The sequence below is a fragment of the Artibeus jamaicensis genome, unplaced genomic scaffold (assembly GCF_021234435.1).
Source record: "Artibeus jamaicensis isolate MK-2021 breed Jamaican fruit bat unplaced genomic scaffold, CSHL_Jam_final scaffold_1689, whole genome shotgun sequence".
Lineage (NCBI taxonomy): Eukaryota > Metazoa > Chordata > Mammalia > Chiroptera > Phyllostomidae > Artibeus > Artibeus jamaicensis.
The window spans coordinates 4396500-4421810 of record NW_026522029.1 but is presented as its reverse complement, the minus strand read 5'-3'; the positions used below and the strand labels follow the sequence as shown (position 1 = coordinate 4421810).

The 25311-nt window shown below is 36.3% G+C and overlaps 1 protein-coding gene and 1 pseudogene across 2 annotated transcripts in view; both read left to right on the top strand.

Moving 5' to 3' along the window:
- The first annotated feature begins 7532 nt into the window (after positions 1–7532).
- Positions 7533–18573, top strand: LOC128625994 (bile acid receptor-like; annotated as a pseudogene).
- Positions 18574–21283: 2710 nt separating this feature from the next.
- SYCP1 (synaptonemal complex protein 1) overlaps positions 21284–25311 on the top strand; it is an 84145-nt gene continuing 80117 nt past the window's right edge. For both annotated transcript variants that reach the window (XM_053656067.1, XM_053656066.1), the window contains exons 1-5: positions 21284–21391; positions 22702–22786; positions 22967–23010; positions 23186–23242; positions 24334–24498. In XM_053656067.1, the coding sequence (XP_053512042.1) occupies positions 21284–21391; positions 22702–22786; positions 22967–23010; positions 23186–23242; positions 24334–24498 (459 nt within the window). The remainder of the gene's footprint in view (positions 21392–22701; positions 22787–22966; positions 23011–23185; positions 23243–24333; positions 24499–25311) is intronic.

Genomic DNA, 25311 nt, shown 5'->3' with positions numbered 1-25311 from the left:
ACAATCTCCATGAGAGAAGAGATAATTTTGTTTTTGTTTTTTAAAAAGATTTTATTTATTTATTTTTAGAGGGGAAGGGAAGGAGAGAGGGAGAGAAATATCAATGCATGGTTGCTTCTCGCGTGTCCCCTGCTGGGAACTGGCCTGCAACCCAGGCACGTGCCCTGACTGGGAATCGAACTGCAGTTGTTTGGTTCTCAGGCCCATGCTCAGTCCACTGAGCTACACCAGCCAAGACTAATTTGGGCTTTGTTACCATTGATCATTAGCGGAGTGCCTGAAACATAGCAGGTAGGTACTCAATAAATATGTGGAATGAATGAATGATGCCCTCTGGTCCTCCTGATCAAATTCTGATTAGCTTGCCTTTAAAAGCTCCTCAGTTTGATTCTGATGGCTAGCCAGACTTGGGAGCCATTGCTGTCAGGACACTATGTGGGATGAATGTTCTGATACCCTGAGCTAGGTCAGTTGGTAGAACTATGACAGAGGAAAAGCCAGCTGCTTTTTATTACGTGCTGTGTCCAGTGAGAGTCTTTTTGGGGGAGCGGTGGCTTAAACCACAAACATTTATTTTCTACAGTTCTAGAGGTTGGAAGTCTGAGATCAGGGTGTCAGCTTGTTTGGGTTCTTGGTGAAGGCCCTTCTCCTGGTTGTGTCCGTACAAGGCCTTTCCTTGATGTAGAGAGAGAGAGAACCTCACCAAGGTTCTTTTTTTTAAAAATTTATTTTTAGTGATAGGAGAAAGCAGGGAGAAAGGGAAACTTCAATGTGTGGTTGCCTGTCATGTGGCCCCCACTGGGGACCTGGCCTGCAACCGAGGCATGCGCCCTGACTGGGAATCGAACTGGGAACTTCCTGGTTCGCAGTCCATGCTCAATCCACTGAGCCACACCAGCCAGGGCACCAAGGTTCTTAATTGTTGGTGTAGAAACAAATTCTGGTTGGTTTGACTGGGGAATCATTTATTGTAAGGATATTGGATTGCCTTCAAAATCACTCGGATGACTGAAGAATCGAGTTCACAGTTGTACAAGCAGGAATGATACTCAAAATCATGTTGCAGAACCTGCCCAGTGAGGACATTACAACCATGTCCTCAGCCATAGATGCTCCAGCTTGCCATGCAGACAGTGCACCTCCACGGCAGCTGCTCTGGGAACTTTACTTGCAATTGCAGCCCCTACCACAGAGAGAGTTCTGTGCAGTCTTTGCTCCCGGGCACAGCTGGGCTGGGGGTGGGGGTTGATGTCCGGTCAGTTGAGCCTAAGCCATGGACCCATGTTTCAGCTGCAAGAGAGGATGAAAAAGCCACATGTTCAGTTTCCATAGTGGAAGCAGGGCTCTGCCTTACCATAAGGACAGGGAAGTTTACAAAATAGTGAAAAGTTGCAGATAGCAGGTGGCTAGGAAGAATGGTAAATGCCATCTACAAATGCTTATTGTGGGGTATGCTAATTCTTTATTTCTTCCTTTGCTGTGTCCTCATGATTCTTTGTTTACATAGCACTTACCGCCTTCCCAGTGTCGTAGTTATTGACTCACATGTCCTACCACCACTTAGAAGAGGTATGTACGTTGTGTGCATCTATGCATTCCTCTAGCAGCCGGTGAAGTGCTTACTTTGAGTCGGTGGCAAGAGGTTTGGGGGAGTCCTTCCTACTTGTTGAGAACCTCTGTTAAGTTGTGCTATGAATGGCGGTCAGTTGATCTAGATTAAATTTGTGATTAGAGAGGCTGATATCTTAAGTATTCTGATCTGAAAATTCTTCAATATAGAGTTCTCATATAATATTTAATAAGTCAAGTCCTGGTACTATCAAATCAATAATATTGAAATTTTGAAAATTAAATAATTATAGTGAACGTTTCTAGAACACTTCCCTGACACTTCAGTTCCACCAGCCATAGGTGATTAGAGAAGTGTGTTAATTAACAGGAAAACAACTATTCACACTGTCTCTTCCCCCTAATGCCTTTACTTTCTATTATATTTATTCTTGTTTAGGCCGAAGAGAAGAGATTAGTTGTTCACTCTAATTTCCAGCATTGAACTATGGTTTGATAAAATACTTCAATATGGGTATGAAGTGAAAAATGAGGTAGCTAAAGGTTAATGTTTTCATGGCCTTAATAACTATTAGTACTACTTCATCTTATCAGAATGATACAGGTTCATTCTGGCAGGACTTGGCAGAGCAGCTAACAAAGAATTATTTGACTTAACAACAACAAAGTAAAAAACCAAGAAAGAGAAGCTATCCTATTCCCTAGATAATTTTTAAAATATTCTTTCTAACTTAGGCATTTTTAAAATATTCATTCTAACTTAGAAGTGTCGAGTAGCCAGAAACACTACGTTAAAAATGTGAGTAATTTTTTAAAAAGATTTTATTTATTTATTTATTTCAGAGAGATGGGGAAGGGAGGGAGAAAGAGAGGGAGTGAAACATCAATGTGTGGTTGCCTCTAGCACATCCCATACTGGGGATATGGCCTGCAACTCAGGTATGTGCCCTGACTGGGAATCAGACCAGTGATGCTTTGGTTCATAGGCCTGCGCTCAATCCACTGAGCTGCATCAGCCAGGGCCAAATGTGAGTAATTTTTTTTATCTTTACCGTTAGAGCCTGAGCTGATCGTCAGTGCCCGTTACACAAAACAGACTGACAATGACAAGAAAGAGTCCGCATGAACCACATGCATTTCTGTAATATCCCAAATGCAATGCCGATTAAAGACGAAGGGAAATATAATGAAGAGAAGCCTTAGAGTATTTACTTCTATATTTTAAAGGGCACTTATTCAAAATATAGGCAGTTTAAAGCCAACAGGAAAAATTCCAGGTAAGGAGTGTCAGTATTATAAATGTGACTCACAAATTCTCCCTGATATTATTCAGTTCTTTAATTCATACAAAGACTTACCTGGCTGTTAAGGCCAGGTGATTTTTCTCCCCCTCAAAATAAGGACCCTCAACAGGTGCTCCTATCTCTTTCTCACTTTGGAAAAAAAGCAATTATTTTTCTCTGCAGATTTTCACTAATATTGCAGATAAATATTTGGTAGTAAAATTTTCCAAATTTTTTCAATAGAAAAATTGTAACTAAAGTACTTAAGAAATTTTTTCCTGCCCTTGAGATTGAGATTCCCACATTGGTTATTTTATTGAAAAAAAATTTTTTAATGCATAATTTCTGCCCTAGCTGGTGTGGCTCAGTGGATTGAGCCTGTGAACCAAATGGTCGCCAGTTCCATTCCTAGTCAGGGCACATGCCAGGTCCCCAGTAGGGGGTGTGTGAGAGGCAACCACACATTGATCTTTCTCTCCCTCTCCTTCTCCCTCCCTTCCCCATCTCTCTGAAATAAATAAATAAAAAAGCTCAAAGAACATGCTCAACTGATGATCAGCCATTAGCATCATTTATATATGTAAAGCTTGCATCTCCTCATTAGTCTATATATTTTTGAATTATTCTAATTTTATGCCTTATTTCTCTAAATTAGTAATATTCTAATTCTATAACGTGTGAAGTCTTCAGGGGGAGTATTAGAAGAGTGGAACATTTTTTAAAATTTATAAATCACTTAAAACTTTGTGGCATTTTCATTAAGTACCAGTGGAATAATCTTTTGGAATTAAATTTTAAATTTAATTTTGTATTTGGAAACACAGGCTGATAATTATGCTTGTGCAATTTCTTAAGTATATTTTAAACTAAGAAATATATACTGTCTTCCATGTTATTTTTCACTTAGTCAACTAAAAAAATAGAATAGAAAATAATGCTTCTAAAGGTGGCTTCATTAAATAGGAATCTGATTTTTATAAGTTGTAGACATAAACAAGCTGCTGCAAACTCTGCTTTTCACACCAGTGGATAAAAAAGTATTGTTAAAATAATTACCCTTGTATAAAAGAATTCAGCTAACTATGCCAAGAGAAATGCCATAGGTCTTCAGGATCTTGCACAATAAATGGAACACAATAACAAAGTAACTAGAATATCCCCACAATTATTTGCAGTAGTTTTTTTAAAGCTGTTACTTTGCTCAGATCCTATTCTTTGTTTAAATTTTGTTTGACAAGAGTTTTATAAATGATTACAGGAGGTGGTTTCTGCTTCATTAATGAAGCTGATAATGGTTAATTACTAAACTGGAGTAAACAGTTTAAAGACTAGATCACAAAGGAAAAGCCAATTATGTAGAAATGATCCATCTGTATTAACTGTGATTTTCTTTTACTATTAAAAACCTCAAACATTTTAAAAACACTTAAAAAAACCCCAACTAAACCATTTATCTTGTAACTTTATTTCTTGCTGCTTTGTTTAGAATTGAAAGCCACATCTGGTTTAGTTTTCAAATTCAATGAAGCAGCTCCAAAACAGACAATGGAATTCACCTGATTGTAACATAAATGAAAATCGGTTCAAGTTTAAGAGACATTCTATTTGGTTGCTTAATATGAACTCCAATTGTGGAAACTGGCTTTTTACTTTATCTAAACGAGGTGAGAGTCACGTAACATAAAATGAACAATTTTGAAGTGAACGTTTCAGTGGTACTTGGTACATTTGGTGGTGTAGACTACCACCTCCTTCTGGTGCTCAAACATTCTCATCGTTCCGAAAGGAAAGCTCAAGCCCGTTCAGCTATTACACCCCATTCACCCACCCCCAGCTCCTAGCAACCACCAATGTGTGTTTTGTCTTTAATGGATTTTTGTATTCTGAATATTTCATGTAAATGAATCATACAGTATGTGGCCTTTTGTATCTACCGAAGGTTATCCACATCATAGCATATATCAGTATTTCATTTTTATGACAATATTTCATTGAATGTTTATACCGCAATTTGTTTCTTTATTCATCTATTAATGAATGTTTATATTGTACCCATCTTTTGGCCAAAGTGAATAGTGCTGTTATGGATATGTATTTGTTTGATTATCTATTTTCAGTGGATAATGTACTTAAGGAGAAGAATTATTCTTAATTCTTAATATGCTTGGTCATATAGTAATTCTACTTAACTTTTTTGAGGAATCACCCAACTTTTCAGAACATTGAATTATTTTACATTCCCATCAACGATGTAAGAGGGCTCCGTTTTCTCTACACTCTTGCCAACCCTTATTTTGTGTTTTGTGGTGCATTTTGAAAACATTATAACTATCACGAAGGGTGCAAAGTGGTGTCTCGTGGTTTCGATTTACACCTACCTGATGGCCAGTGATGTTCAGCATCTTTTCATGTGTGTGTTGGCCATTCGTACATCTTCTTTGGAGGAATATCTATCTATTCAAGTCTTTTGCCCATTTTTCAGTTGGATTTTTTTGGTCTTTTTATTGTTGAGCTGTAGGTGTTCTTTATATGTTCTGGATGCTAGACCATTATCAGATAGATACACGATGTGTAGATATTTCCCCCGTTCTGTAGGTTTGCTTTTTGCCTGCTTGGTGATGTTCTTTGAAGCACAAAAGTATTCAGTTTGGGTGGTGTCCAACAATCTGTATTTTTTTTGTTACTCATGCTTTTGGTGTTACAGCTGAGAAACCAAAGATCATGACAGTTTACCCGTATGTTCTTTTCTGAGGGATTTATGGTTTTAACTCCTGCATTTAGAGCATTGAATCATTTTGAGGGTTTTTTGTGTTCTTTTATTTTACTTTATTATTGAATTTATTGGGGTGACACTGGTTAATAACATATAGGTTTCAGCTGTAAAATTCTGTGGTCCATCATCTATTTGGAATCTTCTTACCCTTTCTCTTTCTTCTCTGCAATATTAGCCTCTCCCCTCTTCTCTGTGATCATTCCCATTCTCTTATAAACATGCTCAACAATTCTGATAGTGTTCAGGGTTCCTTTCATAGTTAGAGCCAGTTCATCTCTTATAATATTGGAAAAGCAGACGTATACACTGGTGGATCCTGTTGATTTTAGTCCTCACTTTTCAAGGAAAACTTCATATTGATGTTGTACTTATTTAGGGGCAAGCTTTTCCTCATCTTTCTGTATAATACTGACTATATGATTGCTGCTATTCTGTTAGAAGAGTGGGAGATTCAAGTATTTAAAAATATATTTTATTTATTTGTTTTTAGAGAGAGGGGTAGGAAGGGAGAAGAGAGGAGGGAGAGAAACATCCATGTGGGAGAAGATACATCGATATATTGCCTCTCACATGCCCCCAACTGGGGACCCGGCCTGAAACCCAGGCATGTGTCCTGACTGAGAATTGAAACCACGACCCTTTGGTTCACAGGCTGGTACTCAATTCACCGAGCCACACCAGCCAGGGCAAATTCAAGTACTTTTTAAAGGAACCTAAATGCTATTAGATGATAAAGGAGATACATTTCAGAAATGTTACTATATGAATTACCTTCATGGATATAGAAACCTTAGCCATGAACTTATCACATGAGTAATAAATAAAAGATTTTTTCAGAATAATCCCAGAAGCTTGTCATGTATATCTTTGGGTATGATTTAAATTCATTTTCTTTTCTTTTGGTCCGTTTCAAAGGGGAAAACACTCTTTATCTTCTAACAGACAGGATAAAGCTATATAAAATGTGGTGGACTCTTGAGTGGCCTTTATTTACTTCTAATAGCTTTCAATTTCTTAAACTGCGATTTCCTGTTTAAGTCTATTCAAAGATGCATTATTTTTAGAGTTCCTTCCTAGGAAATAACAAAAATAGTTTTCCCCATAAGAATAGTCTTAGAATTTTGAATAATTTTTTTCATAACAGCTTATGATTTTTAGGCTTTATTATTAAAATATAAAACACTTTTTCAGTAATCAACAAGCTATTTTCATTAGTCAAGCACACCCAAAATTAATGTTTTAAAGTTTGGCATATCACAGAGCTATGAAAGAGAAATATTTACAATGGACTTGGAAGATTTAAAAAAAGTGCTATGAAAGCTATTCTTTTCCTATTCTTGACTTTCCTCATTAAAAAAGTCTAATTTTTCTTTCTAATTTATATAAATTTAGAACACTGAGATCTTGAAACTATTAGAATAAAGATTACAAGAATCAGTTAAGTCAAGAACTGTGTTGGATTTTACACACATTAATTAAACTCTCTCAACAACTTTGCTAGGAGGGTTTTTCTTTTCCTTCTACAAAGGAAGAAACCAAGGTTCTGAGAGATTTAATCAATGGCCCATAAATAGTTAAGAGAGTAGTGTGTGAAGCTTAACTCCACAGTTTGGTACACTTTCAAAGGCCACAATGATTAATACTATGATTTATTAAGCTATTTATAAAGAGCTGAGCAGTAAGTAATTGACAGAGTTAAATGATGGTCTGTAGACCTATGAAAAATCAATTTTTTAGTTAAAGTGTACATATAAATTTTTCATGCATAAATTCTGCTGAATTCTTTATTTTTTTCAAAACAGTATTTTACTTTTATCAAATTATACTTTCAAGTAGTCTACACAATTTTTGTTTCCTTCAGGTTCTATTTCAGCATCCACTGCTGACGTTGAGAATCGGATCAAAGAATGGCAAACACTTAGGTCACTGTGTCTGATGGGCACTGTCTTTCTGAACCCGTGCATTGCTTATGGTATGTGACCCAAAAACCACAGTACAAGAGTTAATAAAGATTATTTAATTTAGTTAAACATTTCAGTATATTGAATAGCCACTCTCACTACTAGCTTTAATGAAATCTAAGACATTTGGGCTGGGGGGAATTATGGTTAATTACAGTTTTAATTTTAAATTAAATGAAGCAGAGACTTACATTATTTCATACAAGAGAAGACAATTAATTTAAAGTATTCAGTAATACTAGAAATTTGTAAGCCAGAATTAAATGTAAAGAAGAGAAAGCACACTAGTTTAAAATTGTATTTAATTAAAAAAATAAAATTAACACACAAATGGAAATTATTTTTAGGGATTAGCTGAAGCTAGTTTACATGTAATTTAGTAAAGGTAATTCAATATACTTGAAATTTTAATCTTAATATAAGATTTTTATCAAAGGAAAAGAGATACAAAACATAATTCAGGAGACAATGAGAATTTTCTCCTAAAAGACTAAAGCTACAGTGTAAATTTAATTTTAAACTGGTTTTCTTTTAGAGTTTGAACTCATTTCCACACCCAGGGCACATCAGCCAGAATTCTGTAGTCTTGACTCTCATCCAAGAAGGGCCTTCTTCTTTGAAAGAAAGTTATGTTATTTTTACTGGTAGTCTTTCTTCTTATATCAGCCTCTCTTTAGTATTTATTCAACACTTTGCATTGGATTGGATGCTCTAAGATTGCAAATGATTTACATGAATTAATAAACATTGTACTGTTTATCAATCTTCGTGGTAGAATTTTGAGGGCAAGAATAAATCTAACCACCTGTGGAGTCAGCATCAGGGAAAGTATGGATATTGCTAGTTACAAAGTGCAGCTAAGTTATTCCTGGGTCCTTTTGGAGTCAGTTTTTTGCATTTAGATTCAGTAATTCTCCTGGAGGCACAAATTAAGTTGATGTTTGGGAGCTTCTGATAATAGTGATAAAAGTAATAAGCAATAAAAATTATATTCATTAAACATAATTTTATATTTTATACATGCCTTTGCATATGATATTTTATTTCATTCTTACAGCGATCCTGTGAAGTATGTGAATTTATCCCTAGTAACTGGTATTTAGAATTGCTGGACAACAGAATAAAGAAACTAGCAATTTAAATCAGGTCTACAAGAGGCAAAGGAGGCTGTTACAGTGTACTAAATGGGCAGTTCAAACAGACCTTTTTTTTTGCTTGAAATAATCACTGTTAAAGAACAAAAATTTAATTGAGTAAATTTGAAGGTCTAATGGGCTTTATTGAGCCATTCATGAATCGGGCAGCTTGTCATCTAGCAAGCAGAGAGAAGCCCCAAGAAGATGTACAATATGAAAGGCTTTTATAGGCAGAAAGTAGGTGGGACAAGAAAGTTATTAGCCAAAGAAAAGAAAAGATTTTGCCTTAGGGGAAGCCAGGGGTCTTATCAGACAGCTTTCCTCAGTTTCCTTTGGGGCAGGGGATGGAAAGGCTTCCTGTGAGAGATTGCCTTATTGGTACTGACCAAAGTATTTCTGACTGGCCTGTTAAGGTGACATTTATGGAGAAGGTTGAAACCGCAGTTAGGTCAGATATTAAGTCCATATTTGGTGTCTCATGCTTTAGCACAAGCGACTCCATTTTGGGCTTATGATTTTTAACACCAGATAACTGGTAATGCAGTATTTTAGTTTCATTTTTCTTGACTAGAGGGGTGGGATAATTTATTAACACACCTCTTTACTGAACGGATTGCACTGAAAACAGTTGTATCCTCAACAAGGGAAATGCAGAAGATGGGGAAAGCCTTTCATTCCAAACTGGGAAATTTTCATTTCTACTGAAGGAGGGAGACTGGATTGGCATATAAACCACCAGCAACTCTCACCCCTTCTCCCAGCCCCAGAGCAGCCTCTGCTGCCCTCCGGAAGGCAGCATGTATCATACATTTTGGTTCAGTTCACTGTTTGCCCCTCGTGCTGGGCAGCAGCATGTCCGAGATGTAGTGGGCATGTTGGACTCTGTTGAACATAAAACCCTTTGAAATTTAAAACCAATATGAAATTTTGGCTTTTTACCATTTGGTTATGTTAGAGAAATGAGATCTTTTGCCAGAACAAATTGGTTGCCAGCTGCGTGACACTGATTTTCAAGAGCCACTTTATTGCCAGTATCCTGCTGTCCAGTCCCCTCCAGCTCCACAGTCCCCTCTTTACAGTGTTGAAAGTAATTTCAACACTGACTGCTTGGCTCCACAGTTTAGGAGCGGACAGTGTCGACTTGGTTCCTGTGAATTAAATAAATCCACTTATGTGGTTGCCCATGTTGCCGGAGATGGATACCCTGGCACGAAAAGGTCCAGACTAACTCATCTCCCATGTGAACTGAGGGACAGGATGAACGGTATGGTTTGTGGTGATAAAGCGTCAGAATATCATTATAATGCACTTTCTTGTGAAGGTTGCAAAGGTAAGGATAAAGTTAAAGCAAAACTGAAATCCTAGTGTTTAGTGAAGAGGCACAAGATTTGAGGTATGTACTCTTTTTACAGTGTGAAAAATGCAGGGAGAACTATTGATCAATCTGTGGGATCAAAGACATAAAAGTGGAATGTCATAAAGCTTCGATTCAGTTTTTTTCATTATTGATAAAGACTTACATTTAAATAGAAAATTCAATATATGTATATGGCAGAAAAACAGCGTTCATGTTCCTAGATGAACATGATGTTGGAATAGAAAATGACTTTTAAAAAGGTCCAAATGTTAACTATTACATCTTTTCCTGTGGTTGATATAATTCATGCATTAGGAGGGAATTTGAATTAAGTGACTTCTTAGATTCTATTTTTTTGAATGCTTTTTTTGAAAACAAGTGGGAAGTCTGCAAGTAAAATCAGACAATGGAATTTTCAAAGAGAGAACAAGTCCTTGACGAAGTTTTGAGGTTTTGAAACACTTCTGCATTGTTTTTATTCACAAATGCAATGTCAGGAAGAACGTCCAGGGGTGTCCACCTGTGGCCTTCCGGCCGCACGCAGCCCAGGTCAGCTGTGAATGCGGCCCATCACAAAATCATAAATTTACTTAAAACATTATGAGATTTTTTGGTGATTATGTGTTGCGATGTATTTAACGTGTGGCCCAAGACAACTCTTCTTACAGTGTGGTGCTGAGGTGCCAAAAGGTTGGCCATCCCTGGATACGGCACTGGGTAAACATGTTTGTTAGAAGTTCAGGGTGAAGTTTTACTGTCAGAATCTCACAACTCATCCCTCATAAGAAAGAGCCAGATGAACACCAAGGGAAATGAGGTTCCAGCTTTAAGAACAGATTAGCTGGGCTGGTATTTGCTTCATCTTAAAAGGCAAGGCCTTGCTGTTAAAACTAGGTTGAAGAACAAGGCCTAGTTTTGGAAACCTAAGCTGAGGTTTCTACTGCCTTTGTTGAATCTAAGTCATGAAACTCCTACTCTCAAATGTGTCTACAGAAAAAGAGGGTGTGTTGGGTCTCTAAGGGCGGCATTGACTGAACTTATCACTTTCACTGCTGAGCATGAAGTAAGAGGAAAATAGCAGAGATTACTGCATAAAACTGGAAAATAAAAGAGGAAGTTGGAAGAGGTAGAGAAAATGTTGAGCCCCCCCACCCCCTTGTATATACACTTGCACACAAAACATGGCTCATTCACACATCTCAGTGAAATAAACTAGCTTTTTCATCTGGGGAGGTGCTTAAATGAAGGAGGAAGAGGAGCACATTTGGAAGAATATCTCTTCCTGTATGGGTTGAGATAAAAATGCGAGAAGACAAAAAGAGAGGTTTTCCTTATAGTTTTATTTTCCATAAGCACACATTCTTCCAAGGGGACCTTGAAAGACACTTCATGTAATCGTGATAGTCTGTACAACATAGCTTAAGAAGTGTGTTTAGAAAATATATTATAACCATAGTAAAACAGAGTGGTCTTAATGTGATGGAGTTATTTAGTTTAATTTTCAATGTGATTGTTGAAAGGAACAAACCTGACATATTAAACAGGAGAGGATTAAAATAATTATCCAGGAAAATGTATATTAAACCAAATCTTATTCAGGGGGAAGAATATTTTAAAAACTTAGTTAACTTTAGTCTACTTGAAGGTGTGTGTGTATATATATATATATATATATAAAATGATAAAAATTATATTAAAATATTAAAAAAATTTTGATGGAATTTAGGGAGACGGAGAGGTAGGGGGAAGGGGAGAGAGAGGGAGGGAGGGAGAGAGTGAGCGGGAGAGGAACATTGATTTGCTGTTCCATTTATTGATGCACTCATTGGTTGATTTTGGTATGTGCCCTGACTGGGTATTGAACCTGCAATCTTGATGTATCAGGATGATGCTCTAACCAACTGAGCTATTGGGCCAGGGCTTGAAGGTATATATTCATAAAAACAAATAACTAAAAGTACCTAATAGTAAAATGAATTTTTTGTTGTTATTAGGTTTTTTCCACACAGCATCACTAAAAATGCAGTATATAGTTGCAAGAATGGTGGTCCCTGTGAAATGGCCATGTACATGCATAGAAAATGTTGCGTGCAGACTGAGAAAGTGTAAGGCAGTAGGGATGTTGGCAGAATGTAAATGGCATTTTTTTGAGGGAGATTGTAGTTTATCTTACCCTACTGAGAACTTAATATATTCTTCAGGTGGTGATTTTGGAGTAACAGTAGACTGGATTTAAGCTATTTCTCTAACATCTGCTAAATTAGAATAGCCAGTTAGTTACCAATCCAGGTAATTATTTTCATAAATCCTGTTCTATACTACGTTGCTCTAATATTGGTAATAATCACATTCTCTTAATTGGAAATCCTTGTATTTTTATAGCACTTAATCTAAAGTTATGTAATGCATCTAGAAGGAGCAGAATTTCCATGAGCAGTTCCCCTTCTTCAGCCTCGTGTCTGTAGAAGCCTACATCATACCCGGGTATGTAAAGCTTACTAACAATTCCCATGTAGGGGTCAAAATCCAACTCAACAGGCAGAAGAGTTCCTAAGCTTTTTGAGTTCCATATTCACTGTCTTTTTAGCTTAATCAACTGCATGATGTCATTTGATACAGTAATAATATGAAGATTTGCATCATTTCCTCAGTTTCTCCTGTTCCCCAGGGCTCAAAATTTCATGGTAACTTTAAATTCATTTTTCTCTGTAGCGTACTATTACTATTTTCCTGTCTAATCTAGCCTTGTGCAAACTCTTCTTCTCTTGTATGTATACTATCATATTAGTCTCATGGCCATTTCTCAATTTTTTCTTTTTAGTTCAATCTGCCTTCAACTGCTATAATAAGCTTCAATTTCTGTTGTTACTCTTATTCAATAAAGACCAATGCACTATTCTGTATATGTTATACTGATTATTATAATCAAATCCAAACTGTTCAGTAAAAAATCTTTACCAAAATGGATTTCTGTTATTTGAAATTCCAAGACTGAAGATCTTCAGGTCATCCTGTCCAACCAGAATGAATCCTTTACTGTGTCCCTGTCTTAGTCTGCTCCAGCTGCCATAACAAAATACCATTGTCCTGTCTTATAAGGAAAAAACTGACTTAGCCCATTAAAAAGAAAAATACAACCCCAACAGATACTCTTTTGGCTAATCAAGGATAACAGCCCATAGATCAAGTTGTTCAACTGCTCTACCACTTGACATTCTATGTTGCTTCCAATATATAATTAATGTGGAAATTTCCCTAACATAAGAAGGTCTCGATTTATAACTTGGAGATACAACATTAATTTCTAATTTATCTCTAGGATGACTATGTACTTTAAGTGGACAGGTAGTGTGGAAAGAAAAAGAGAAAGTAATGTAGTGAACTTAATTGCTACGTACATACTTATCAAGAAAGGTTCTTTGTAAAAGACAAGTCTGTGACCACACATGTGTACAATATAAGACAATTTTCATCAAATTCTATAATCTTCCTTGCTGTACCCAAACATCTTATATGAATTTTGTAACAACACAGGTTTGCTCACAGAAATTCAATGCATATCGAAGAAACTTTGAAAGAACTTTAAGCAGAAGAATAGTTTTCGCTCTAACATCAAAGAGGAAGAGGAAGGAGTACGCAACAGGCTTGTATCATCCACCACTAGCTCTGGAAAAGTGGCAAAGACTCTTCTTCTAAAATTTTGTATTTCTTGAATGACGATGTCTTGTTTATCAACTGTGTACTATAGTCCCCGCCACCATCCCCCCCCACATTTTCTTATAAATCCAGAGGTATGGAACTAACTCAAGAGGAACATCAGCTTATTAATAACATTGTGGCTGCTCATCAAAAATCTACCATTCCTTCAGAGGAAACAAAGAAATCTGTATGTGCTTCATTACTGGCATAACATAATGTGTAATTAATTATGTTAGAAAATAACAGCATAAAAGTTTAAAAGTTAAATAGATATTTGAAAGAAAATAGACATTTTATTAGTTTTATTTCTTTTTCTTGGTTAGCTGCAGGAATATGCGGATCCTGAAATGAGCTTTTTGCCACTCTCAGAGACAGAGTTCTACACATACAGGGGTTAATATTTTACCAGACCCTCCCAGGTAATCTATTTTTGGAAAAATTTAAAGTTAACAGTTTTTAAAAAGTTTCCTGCTTTAAAGGAAGGGGACATTTTAGGATAGCAAAAACCTCTATTTTCCCTTCAAAACTGCTTCTAAATGCAAAAAAAAAAGTTTATGGGAAGCTCTTTAATCAATCAGGTGGGTAAAACTATACATATTTAAAAATATTGTTCAAGTGATTTGAAGAACTTATGCTTAAGATAACCAATGTGATTTGTTCTAGGCTTTATTTTGTTTTTATTTTTGGAAATAAATTGTTCTTGTTTTTTAGATAACACATGAAACACAAAATTTGCTATGCAATATAAATAAATTGAGCCACTATTGCCTAAAACTCAGCTATCTATTTACATGTACAGATAACTCACTGTAAAAATAAATTCTTCAAGGCTAAAATATACTTAATTTGCTCTTGCTATAGGAAAGTATTATTATCCATTCCTGATAAAAGTGCCTCAAAATATTGCCATGTGGAATCAAACATTTTATTTAGATTTGAAGTTACGTGTTGTGATTATTCTAAGGGAACATTTGAAATTTATACCATAACTAAACAAATAACATAAAATATTAAATCCTATACTTAAAAATTATCTATTTTCAAACAATTATGTGATTTTTTTCCTTAAAGGATTTAAAAATTTGCCAAATGAGGATGAGACTACATTACGGAAGGGATGGAAAACCGAAGTGATTCCTTCATGGGCCCAGCTTTACAGAGAATGCTTTTCTTCAGCTTCTGAAAGAAAGTAAAAAAAGCCAATGAACTCAATCTTTTTTTTTTAAAGATTTTATTTATTTATCTTTAGAGGGGGAGGGAAGGAGAGAGGGAGAGAAATATCAATGTATGGTTGCCTGTCATGTGTCCCCTGCTGAGAACTGGCCCACAACCCAGGCATGTGCCCTGACTGGGAATCGAACCCCAATCATCTGGTTCACAGGCCCATGCTCAATCCACTGAGCTACACCAGCCAGGGCTTTTTTTTTTTTTTTTGAACTCAGTGTTACTAGTTACTATCACATTTAGCAACAAATTTATAATATAGAGCCATTCTTATTGTATTTTAATTTTACTAGTTAGGATAGGAATAAGTACTTTATACTAGCTGTTTATAGTATTCCACTTTATTGGTCTAACTTTTGCTTTTTTTTGGAACTTTTTAAAGAAGATTTTATTCATTATCTTTAGAGGGGAAGGGAAGGAGAGAGAGAGAAATATCAATGTATGGTTGCCTCTCGTGTGTCCCCTGCTGGGAACTGGCCTGCAACCCAGGCATGTGCCCTGACTGGGAATCAAACCATGATCCTTTGGTTCACAGGCCCCGCTCAATCCACTGGGCTACACCAGCCAGGGCTAAGTTTTGCATTTTTATTTTTAATTTCTTTAAAGAATGTCATTTTTATTATATAGCATCATGGATAAATATTTTGGAGGGTCTTTATATAAAATATGAACTATCTTGTATTTATCTAGTTTTATGTTTTAGTAATAAAAATTAAGAGAGCTACCTTTCATTGAGAACATTTTCTGTGTAACAGAGTTTAGAGAGATTGATTTTACTATCTATATAAAGATTTTTTAAAAATCAGAATTTATTTTTTTCCCTTTTACTAGGTAGTGTGAAATTATCATATCATTCAGATCCTTCACTAAATTGTCACAACCCTAGTGATGATGTAAGTGTCGTTTATTCTGTGGAAACATTTTGCAACAGAGACTGTCCTCCTATTACGCTGACTGGTAATACAACATACAATGCAAAGTATTAGATAGAAAAAGATTGGTCAGATACAACATTTTATTTTTTCTTTCTATGAGAAAATGATGACGGTGATACATGTGAGTCTGCATGATGTTCTGGTGAAACTACATTAGATATTAATCTTACGTATTACTGAAGAATTTATTGGCACACCGTTTTACTTCTACAGAAGAATGAGTGAGTTTAATATGACTAATCCTGAATATGCTGGGCTTACAGCAACTACCGTTGTTTTTTCCGGTAAAAAGCATTCAGCAGTAAAAATCTGGATTGAGTTTGGCAATTAAATCATGAAGGTTGTGGTTATTATATTATTCACTGATGCCAGAGCACCAATCTTGTTTCATCAAAATTGTCTTCTCTGTAAGAGTAGTCCCTTCAGCTTACAAACATGCTGTAGTTTCTTGCCTCTTAAAAATATTTTCTTGACTTCATATCCCCCTTTCAGCTAGTCTTCCATTTCTCCATTCTGTGTTACAGCAAAAAAAATGTTTGAGAGTTGTCTACACTCCTGCCTCCATTTCTCTCCTCTCATTCACTCCCGAACTGCTCTCATTACAATCAGATTTTGGCCCCTCCTTTCTATCCCCCTGTAACTTTCGAAGATCTTAAGTGATTTGGCATTGCTGATGCTACTGGTCGTATCTCAGGCCTCATCTTTTTTTAAAAATTGTTGTTCAAGTACAGTTGTCTCCATTTTTTCATCTTATTTGACCCATCAGGTGCATTTAACAGAGCAGATAACTAACTCCCTCTTTGTTCGAACAAACACTTAATTTCATTACTTGGATTCAGTTGATCACGTCTTCTTTGACATGCTCCGCCCCCCCCCCCCTTGATGTACAGAGCATCACTCTCTTGATTTTCTTCCTTAGTAGCTGCTCTTTCGGTCTCCTCTGTTAATTAATTCATCCTCATCTCCCACACTGATAAATGTTAAGTGTCCCAGGGCTCAGTTCTTTTATACTCACTTCCTTTGAAATTTCATCCTATCTCATGGCTTTAACTGCTGTCTATACACTGACAATGCCCAAACTTAAATACCAGCCTGGACTGCTTCCCTCAACTCCATTAAAATGCCTATTCAATGTATCAACTTGTATGTCTAGTTGACATATCAAATCTAATGTGTCCAAAGGTGAATGCTTGCTGTCCTCTCTGGTCCTCCTATCTGGTCCTATCTTCCTCATCTCTACACAATGGCATTTGCATCTTCCGAGCTGCATAAGCCAAAATTCTTGAGATCATCCTTCACTTCTATCATTTTTTCTTATACCTCTATTAAATAGGCAACACACGTATTGGCTCTAGCCTCAATATATATCCAGAACTGTCACTGTGTCCCTGCTACCCAAACCAAAACTACTAACCTAACCTGCTTTCCTATTCCTGCCCTTGATTCCTCAGGTTCATTCTCTATCCAGTAACCAGAGCAGGTCTTTGAAAACAAGCAAGGTCATGCCATTCCTCTGCTCATAACCCTTTGCAGGGGTGTCCAACCTTCTGGCATCTCTGGGCCATATGGGAAGAAGAGTTGTCTTTTCCACACATTAAATATATCACAACATGTAATCACAAATAAAAAAATCTTATGTTTTAAGTAAATTTGTGATTTTGTGTTGGGCCTTATTCATAGCCACCCTGGGACACGTGTGGCCATGGGCTGCAGGCGGGACACCCCTGTGATGGCTTTCTATTTTACACAGATTAAAGCCAATATTCTTTCCACCAGCGCCTACTACCATCTGTTGCTTTTGGTGCATGTTTCTTGAAAATTTCAAGCAGGGTCCTGTCGCAGGTACTGTACTTGACAAATCTTGGAAAGCTCTTTTTCCTACATAGCTACATGGTTCCCTTCTTTCACCATCTTGGATCTCTGTCCAATGTCATTTACTTCTGATTATCTTTTTAAAAATAGCTACTTCCCCTCTACCCTATGTTCTTACTCTTTCATTTTTCTGTAAATTTATCACTGTTACAGTATAAAGGTGATGAAAATATGTTTTTAAAAATATGTGCACATCTCTTTCCTCTCCTACTCCTCCCAGACCACGAATATAAGCTCAGCGAGGGCAGAAGATTTTGCCATGTTCACTGCTGTTATGTCAACGCAATGACTGGACAAATGAATGCAGCCTAACTGTTAAGAAATACTCTTCATAGAGAATTATGAAGATTAAGTAAGATAGTGAGTAGATAGTTGCAAGTTACTTAGCATAATATCTGGCATATATTAAGGATTCAGTAACTATTTGCTATTTTTATTCTTTAAAACTGTATTGTTTTAAATTCATTATCTTCTACCAGTTTCTAGTATTCATTAAGACACATATGATGTTTTTCAGATCGTCCATGCCTTAAAAATAAGCAACGTGTGGAAAATTTACAAGAACCAATTTTACAAATTTTGTACAAATGTTCGAGAATCCATCATCCAGAAGACCTACGGCATTTTGCTCATCTCACGGGGAGGCTCACTGAACTGAGGACACTCATTGCAGCCGTTGAGAAATACGTGGCATCTGGAAATCAAAGGACCCTAAACTGGCTAGTTGTCTCTCTGAGAAGTGGAATCTGTACTCACATTGCTGACCCTTTAGAATAAATGTTGTGGTTTGTCTTAAAATCTCCAAATCTAGATTGTCTACTTTATCATTATAGGATGACTGATTTGAAAAACAAGAACAGCATTGCCTCACTATCAATGTTTTACAACCATACAATAAAATGGATCTCATCAGGGCCCATCTAATTTTTGTGGAATACAGGACTTCTGCTAGAGGGACACATCTAGGATTTCAAGATTCGACTCTTTAAAGAAGCAATGGTTGTTACTGCTCATTTCTTTCAAAATGGAATAATGATAAGTAGAGTTCTTACCTAAAAAACCCACTTTTTTTCATCAAGTATAAAATTGAATGAAAATATATGGATTTCTTATAGACATGAAAAAGGCTATGTATTAGAAACAATGTAATAAGGGTACAGGTAGTTTGTAGACCTCATTAATATCTGATTTCAATAATATTTAAAACCCATTCCTGTTATAATATTGTATGATTAAAGAGGAAAATAAATATGTTCAACTCTTATCTTTTCTTAATGCCTTTAAAAAGAAATATTTTATAAGCCCAAATTTAAAACTTTGTGATTGCAAAGTTTTAAATTGGAAAAAGTTAAAGTGAATTTTTCCAATTTTTAAATTGGGAAAAATTAAAATGAAAAATCACTAAAACATTTTAACATATATTGGGAAATATAGCACAATTTACTGCTCATTCTGATAGAAAAAAAAATATATTTTTTGCCAACACCTTGTGTAGAAAAAATGAAGTTCTGAAGATCTTTCCACAAATATATTCATTCTTGTGAGGATAAAAAAGATAAGATGTTATACATTAAAAATAAATTTCATGTGAAAGTGAGAAATTCTATGGTGGCACTTTTGTTTTACCTCCAGGGGATACCTTGTGCACACATATTCTTGGTGTCATTTCTGGGAGGCAGTATTTTGTGTTGTTTAGGGCACCTAGACTCAGTTTTCTTAAAGTGTAAAATGAGTGACATTTGATCATCCTTTCCAGCTCAAACTTTTTGTAATTTTAGAAGAAATTAATATGTCTGATAGATTAAATTTATACAAAACAAAATGGGTTATTTAAAAATATGACTAAATTCCTTTGGGAAGGCAACAAGTATATTACATACATGGAGAACATTAGGAAACACAGTATGGTCAAAATGAAACTCATCTTATTGCTCAAATGTGGTACTTAGCACCACAATATTTATTGTATTTAGTCTCTCAAGCCTGAAACCAGGCAGTCACCTTAGACTCTTCTCTTTCGCTGCTCACTATTATAAAATCATCAAATCCTACTCATTTTAGTTCCTACCTTTCCTATTTGATATCTCATCTCCATTACCACCATCTTGGCTCAGGTCCTCAATATCTCACCCAGCGTATTGAAACTATATCTGTACCTCCAGTCTCATGAGCCATTTTCATCAACAAATTTTCACCTGAACTTGCTCATGACTCCTTTTTTGCTCAAAAATTTTCAAGATTCCCATCTCTAGGCACTAAAATCTAAGTCTTTGCAAGGTCTTCACATGTCTCTCGCCATTTCCCACTTCGTCCTCATAACCTAACACCAATTTCCTGGACCCATTCACTCTAGAACAACTCTGCTCTCCCAATTCCAGTGCCCGAGCTTCCCTCCCTTCCGCCGGGACTGCGCTTTCCTCGTCTACCCAAGTCTCCATTCACCCTTTTATCCTCTCCGAGTAACGGCAGCGTAGCATGCCATGCAGCCTCCCCCGACCCCGCCAACCACTGTGAGTGCCACCTTCCCTAGGTCCTAAGGACTCCTTAAAAATTACCTCTAAATGATGACATCTGGTTATAACTGTTTGCATATCTGCTTCCTTCCTAAAACTGAGCTCTTGGAATACAGAGGTGGATTTTTTACGCTCACTTCCCATCTATCACAGCACCTGAGAGGCTTCCTAGCACTCCTTGACAACTGCAGAGGCTTAAAGAATGTCAAGGATAAACAGTAACAGAATCCAGGATGGAACTGTTACTAACAAGGGGAACTCTCGCGAGATGCCGGTCTCGCGATCTCAGCACACTCACGTGGCTGACCGTTATTGACGGTTATTTAGCCGTTAGAGAGCGGCCCGCCCCTCCCCACCGTGCCCTGCTGGCCACGCAGGTGGAAAGGTTTCCCGCCTTTTCCGAGGTTCGGAGGCTCTCGTGGGTTCTTTTCGCTTTCCCCCTGGGTGACAGGTGGAGGCTCTCGTGGGCTTTAAAGGTATCACGGGGCAGGTGTACCGGGTTCTTCCTGCCGGACGGAGCCGGAGCTGGGCCTTGTTCCGATGCTCTGCCTCCCTCCCGAAGGCCGCCTTCCGGGTGTTGGGCCCAGCGCCTAAGGCAGCTCCTCCGCGCGGGGCGATGCCGTGTAACCCGGCCGGTGGTTGTGGGCTCCCGCTTTCTTTACAGGTGGTCACAGCGTGGTGCCGAGTTCGAGTTTCTGGCTCAGCTCCATCGTCAGAGCAGCCACCGGTGGGGGAGGGGCCCTGGGAGAAATGGGGGTGCTTCCGCTGGGACCACCTAGGCGACAGGCGACCCCGTGGGCTTACACTAGAGCAAAGGTCCCATCTGTTCCTTCACATGGCTAATGAGCGTACATACAAACATGGCCATTTGGAATAAAGAAAACGGTGTATTAATGCAACAATGCAGAATACCCCCCTCCTGCCCTCTCTGGGGCTCTAGGTGGTCCAACTGCCCGGAGACATGGAGAAGCAGAAGCCCTTCACGTTGTTTGTCCCGCCGAGACTCGGCAGCAGCCAGGTGTCTGCAGTGAAACCGCAGGCCTTGGGAGGAGAGTCTAATTTTTTCAAGGTAAATTTGCACCGGAATCTTGAATTTGACTGTAATTAACTTCAGGCAAAGGAGGCCAAATGTGCTTTCGTAGTGGTGACATTTTTGTAAGTGTTTGTGTTGAGTGAGGGTGGTCTGATTTACCCCGAATAGCATCGCTTTGAACGAAGAGGGAGCGTTCCTGACGTGCGTGGGCATCACTCGAAGAACTCATTGCCGTGGTGTCGGGGCGCTGCGAACAGGATGGAACCTTCTTATTTTAAACTCTTTTTCTCCCTGAAGTGATTAGTGGCAACATAATAGAACATATACCATGATACAATAAAGTATAAATTAGGAGAATATTAAGAAGGAAAATTAACACGAGGACAAATATGTCGACATACTAGTAAAATTTAGGGTGTGACTGAGCTTCAAATTTTCCTCTGAGCTTCCTGGTCGACAGGATAAAAAGGGAAACTTATTTGTATAGTAGAGTTTCTCAGGCGAAACAGGTTTTTCTACTAAATTGCTTAAAATTTTTCTTAGGTTGAACTTTATACTGGAAATGGAATGAAACAATGAATATTTAAATTTTTGTTTGCTGTAGGAAAATTTTTATGTCTATAGCCAAGAATGTAATATTAAAATGCTGTATAGCAAAGATAATTCTCAGTTACATCAAGGGAAAGATTATACTGAAGTTGAAGACAACTAATATTGTGTGCTACTTGTTAAAATTACTAATTTTATTCTTGAATACTTACAAAGCGTGTATTGCATAATTGATAATTTAGCTTCATCTTATATGTGGAAATACTAATTGCATTTTTTGCTTTGTTTGCATAGCAAAAACATTTGATATTTTAAACAATATATGTAAGTAAATGTTAAACAATTTATAACTACAGTAATTTCTTTAAGTAGATGTACCATAGTTTGCTGTGTATAATGCACACTTTTTTGCCCAAATTCTTGAGGGAGAAATAAGGATGTGCATTATACATGCATTGTACTAATTCCATATCTATATAAATGGTTTTATTTCTTTTATTTATGCTTATGCATTAAAAGTGTAACACCAGAAAGCAACAATATCATATGCAAATTCAATTTTTATATGCAAAAATAACACCCTGGAATACAATAGTTGGTTTTGTTTCTAAATATAAATAAATAAAAAATTGAACAAAAAAATTACAATAAAAGTTTTTTCCTGGAAGTTTGGGCGAGAAACCTCGTGTGTGTTATACACAACAACATAGGGTATATTACACATGTAATTATGTATTACGCTGCTTGTTATCAGAGTGGTATGGGCACTATGTTTAAGAACTTCTTTGTGTTTCTAGAGCTTCAGCAAAGATATTGAAGTTGATACTGGTTTTCCATTTGCGATGACTAATCTCTCTAAAAAAGGGGAAAACATTGATTCAGGTAGGAGACTGGAAAAGTAATATATCATCTTACAATGAAGCATTTAAAAAATACACATTACTAGATATCAAAAATATAACAAATATTACATTGATAGTCTTGACATGAAAGCTAGATATAATACTTAATATAAAAATAAGATGTTGGCATATTTAACACCAATTGTCTTTTATCTTGCAGGTGCTACTTTACAAAAAGTTAACTTTTTGCCCATGCTTGAACAGGTCAGTTAAATATAGTGCCTACAGGTATTATCTGTTTAGGTATCCAATTGCTTCCCCAAAAAAGGAAAAAACATTCTGTAGTAGTTGGATCACTAGTCTTTAGCATTTAATTGTTGCTTTTTAGAAACTCTGATCAGAAATATTTTCTTACAGGAAACATTTATTCATTTTTTAGGTTGATAATTCTGACAGTTGTCACTACCAGGAAGGACTAAAAGACTCTGATTTTGAGGTCAGAATATTTTTCATCTACATGAAATTTCTTGTAATTATAATATCATTTATTATTACTTGTATTTTTCTTTTGAAGCTTCAAAAGAAATATTTGGTTATGTTCTAAAGTATATCCTTGTTTTTCTTTTAAAATTGTCAAAACACTAGGTTTCAGTATTTTCCTGGGTTATAATGGCATCTGCTTTTTAGGGGCAATTTTATTTTAAACCATAGAAATCAAGAATAGAAGAGAGGAGATGGATACAAAAATGTGAAAAGACTGAGAATCAAGCCAGTATTTTACAATGTTTTTATTGCTAGGTATGATTGTTTGGCTGGTTTATTGTCTAAGAACTTTGTAAGATAAGCAATACTTTAAATTTTAGTTGTAAAAAATGTTCTTACAAATGGCACATAGATGTTTTTAAAATAAAGAGAAATTCCATGGCCTAAGAAAGTGCTATATGCTTGTTGCTGTGGTTATAGTATCACAGAATTTAAAAGTATGGAACTTACTTATATATTTTGATGACAGAGAGCATCTGCGGGCAGAGATCGGTATCACTTTTTGAAAAACAAGCTCTGCTATTTACCTTATAATGTGGAAATGGATAATGCAGGAAATCCAAACAAAACCTCAGGTTAAATGAAGGTTAAATCTTGTGTTCACTCTTATTTTTCTTGTCATTTTAACACTTCATGCCCTGTAGTTAATCCCGAAACTATTTATATAACCAAAATGTTTCGAGGCCATTGTTAAGATTTATAGATTTCTTGTAGAGTGATTTATTTTAGCTTTGAACTAGTTGGATTTTCTCATTGACTAAAATATTTCTAACTTCTGGGTTAGTTACATTTTGAAGTTACTCTATTGTATGCAGCAAGGTATAACTTAGTCAAATGACCAGTAACTTTAGTGAAGTAGCGAGGACTGCCTTAATAATGCAAAAAAGTTAATGTAGCTTTGTGTATGTTATTAGGGTATAAATTGAGAGATTTGGTTTCAATTATTAAGATGCTTTTATGCATGGATATTTTCAGTAGATAGAAATAGTTTGGTTGTACTAAAATTTTGAACAATTAACAATCTTTGAAAACTTGTTTTAATAGAATTCAGAGCCAATGAGCAGACTATATTCAAAACTGTATAAGGAGGCTGAAAAGATTAAGAAGTGGAAAGTGAACGTAGAATCTGAATTGAAGCAGAAAGAAAATAAGTTGCAAGAAAACAGAAAGATAATTGAAGCACAGAGGAAAGCCATTCAGGAACTACAGGTATAAGGAGCATTGGAATGGAGAATGTAGTGTAGTTTATCTCATCGTAATACTATTTAAAGTAGAGGATTATTTCAGGGTAAGTTGCATTTAGCTTGTTTCATTTATGTAGATTTTAAAGGTAGTGCTTTTTTGAAGTTTCATTGAAGTTGCATTTCAACTTTAGGATGAGCACACAGGACAAGATTACACAAAATAATGCAAATTATTAGGGAAATAATATATCACTTTAGATGAAGATTGGTTTAATGTTTCTAACTTATTTTTATTTATTTTATTTTATTTTTTTAAGATTATTTATTCATTTATCTTTAGAGGGGAAGGGAAGGAGAGAGGGAGAGAAATATCAATGTATGGTTGCCTTTTGTGTGTCCCCTGCTGGGAATTGGCCTGCAACCTAGGCATGTGCCCTCACTGAGAATCGAACCTCGATCCTTTGGTTTGCAGGCCTGAGCTCAATCCACTGAGCTATACCAGTCAGAGCTCTATTTTTATTTTTATTAATTCCTATTGCTGATGATGTGTTATTTGATATAAATCTTTTATTATATTGGACTATGACATTTATAGATAAAACTTTAAATTTGAAACCGTTTAGCTTTTATAGGATAGTGATAGAAAAATGTTGAGAAAATGCAACAGTGGGTTAGAACAAAGATAAAACATTATTTTAAGATTGTTTAGGGAAGATAAAATTGCATTAAAATATTGTTGGATTTCTTTGGAGATAATTCAGCAAAATTGATTTTAGGTTGATGAAAGTGAGACCTATTGTCTTATGGGAAATCTATAAGCTGTGACAAAAAAGTACTT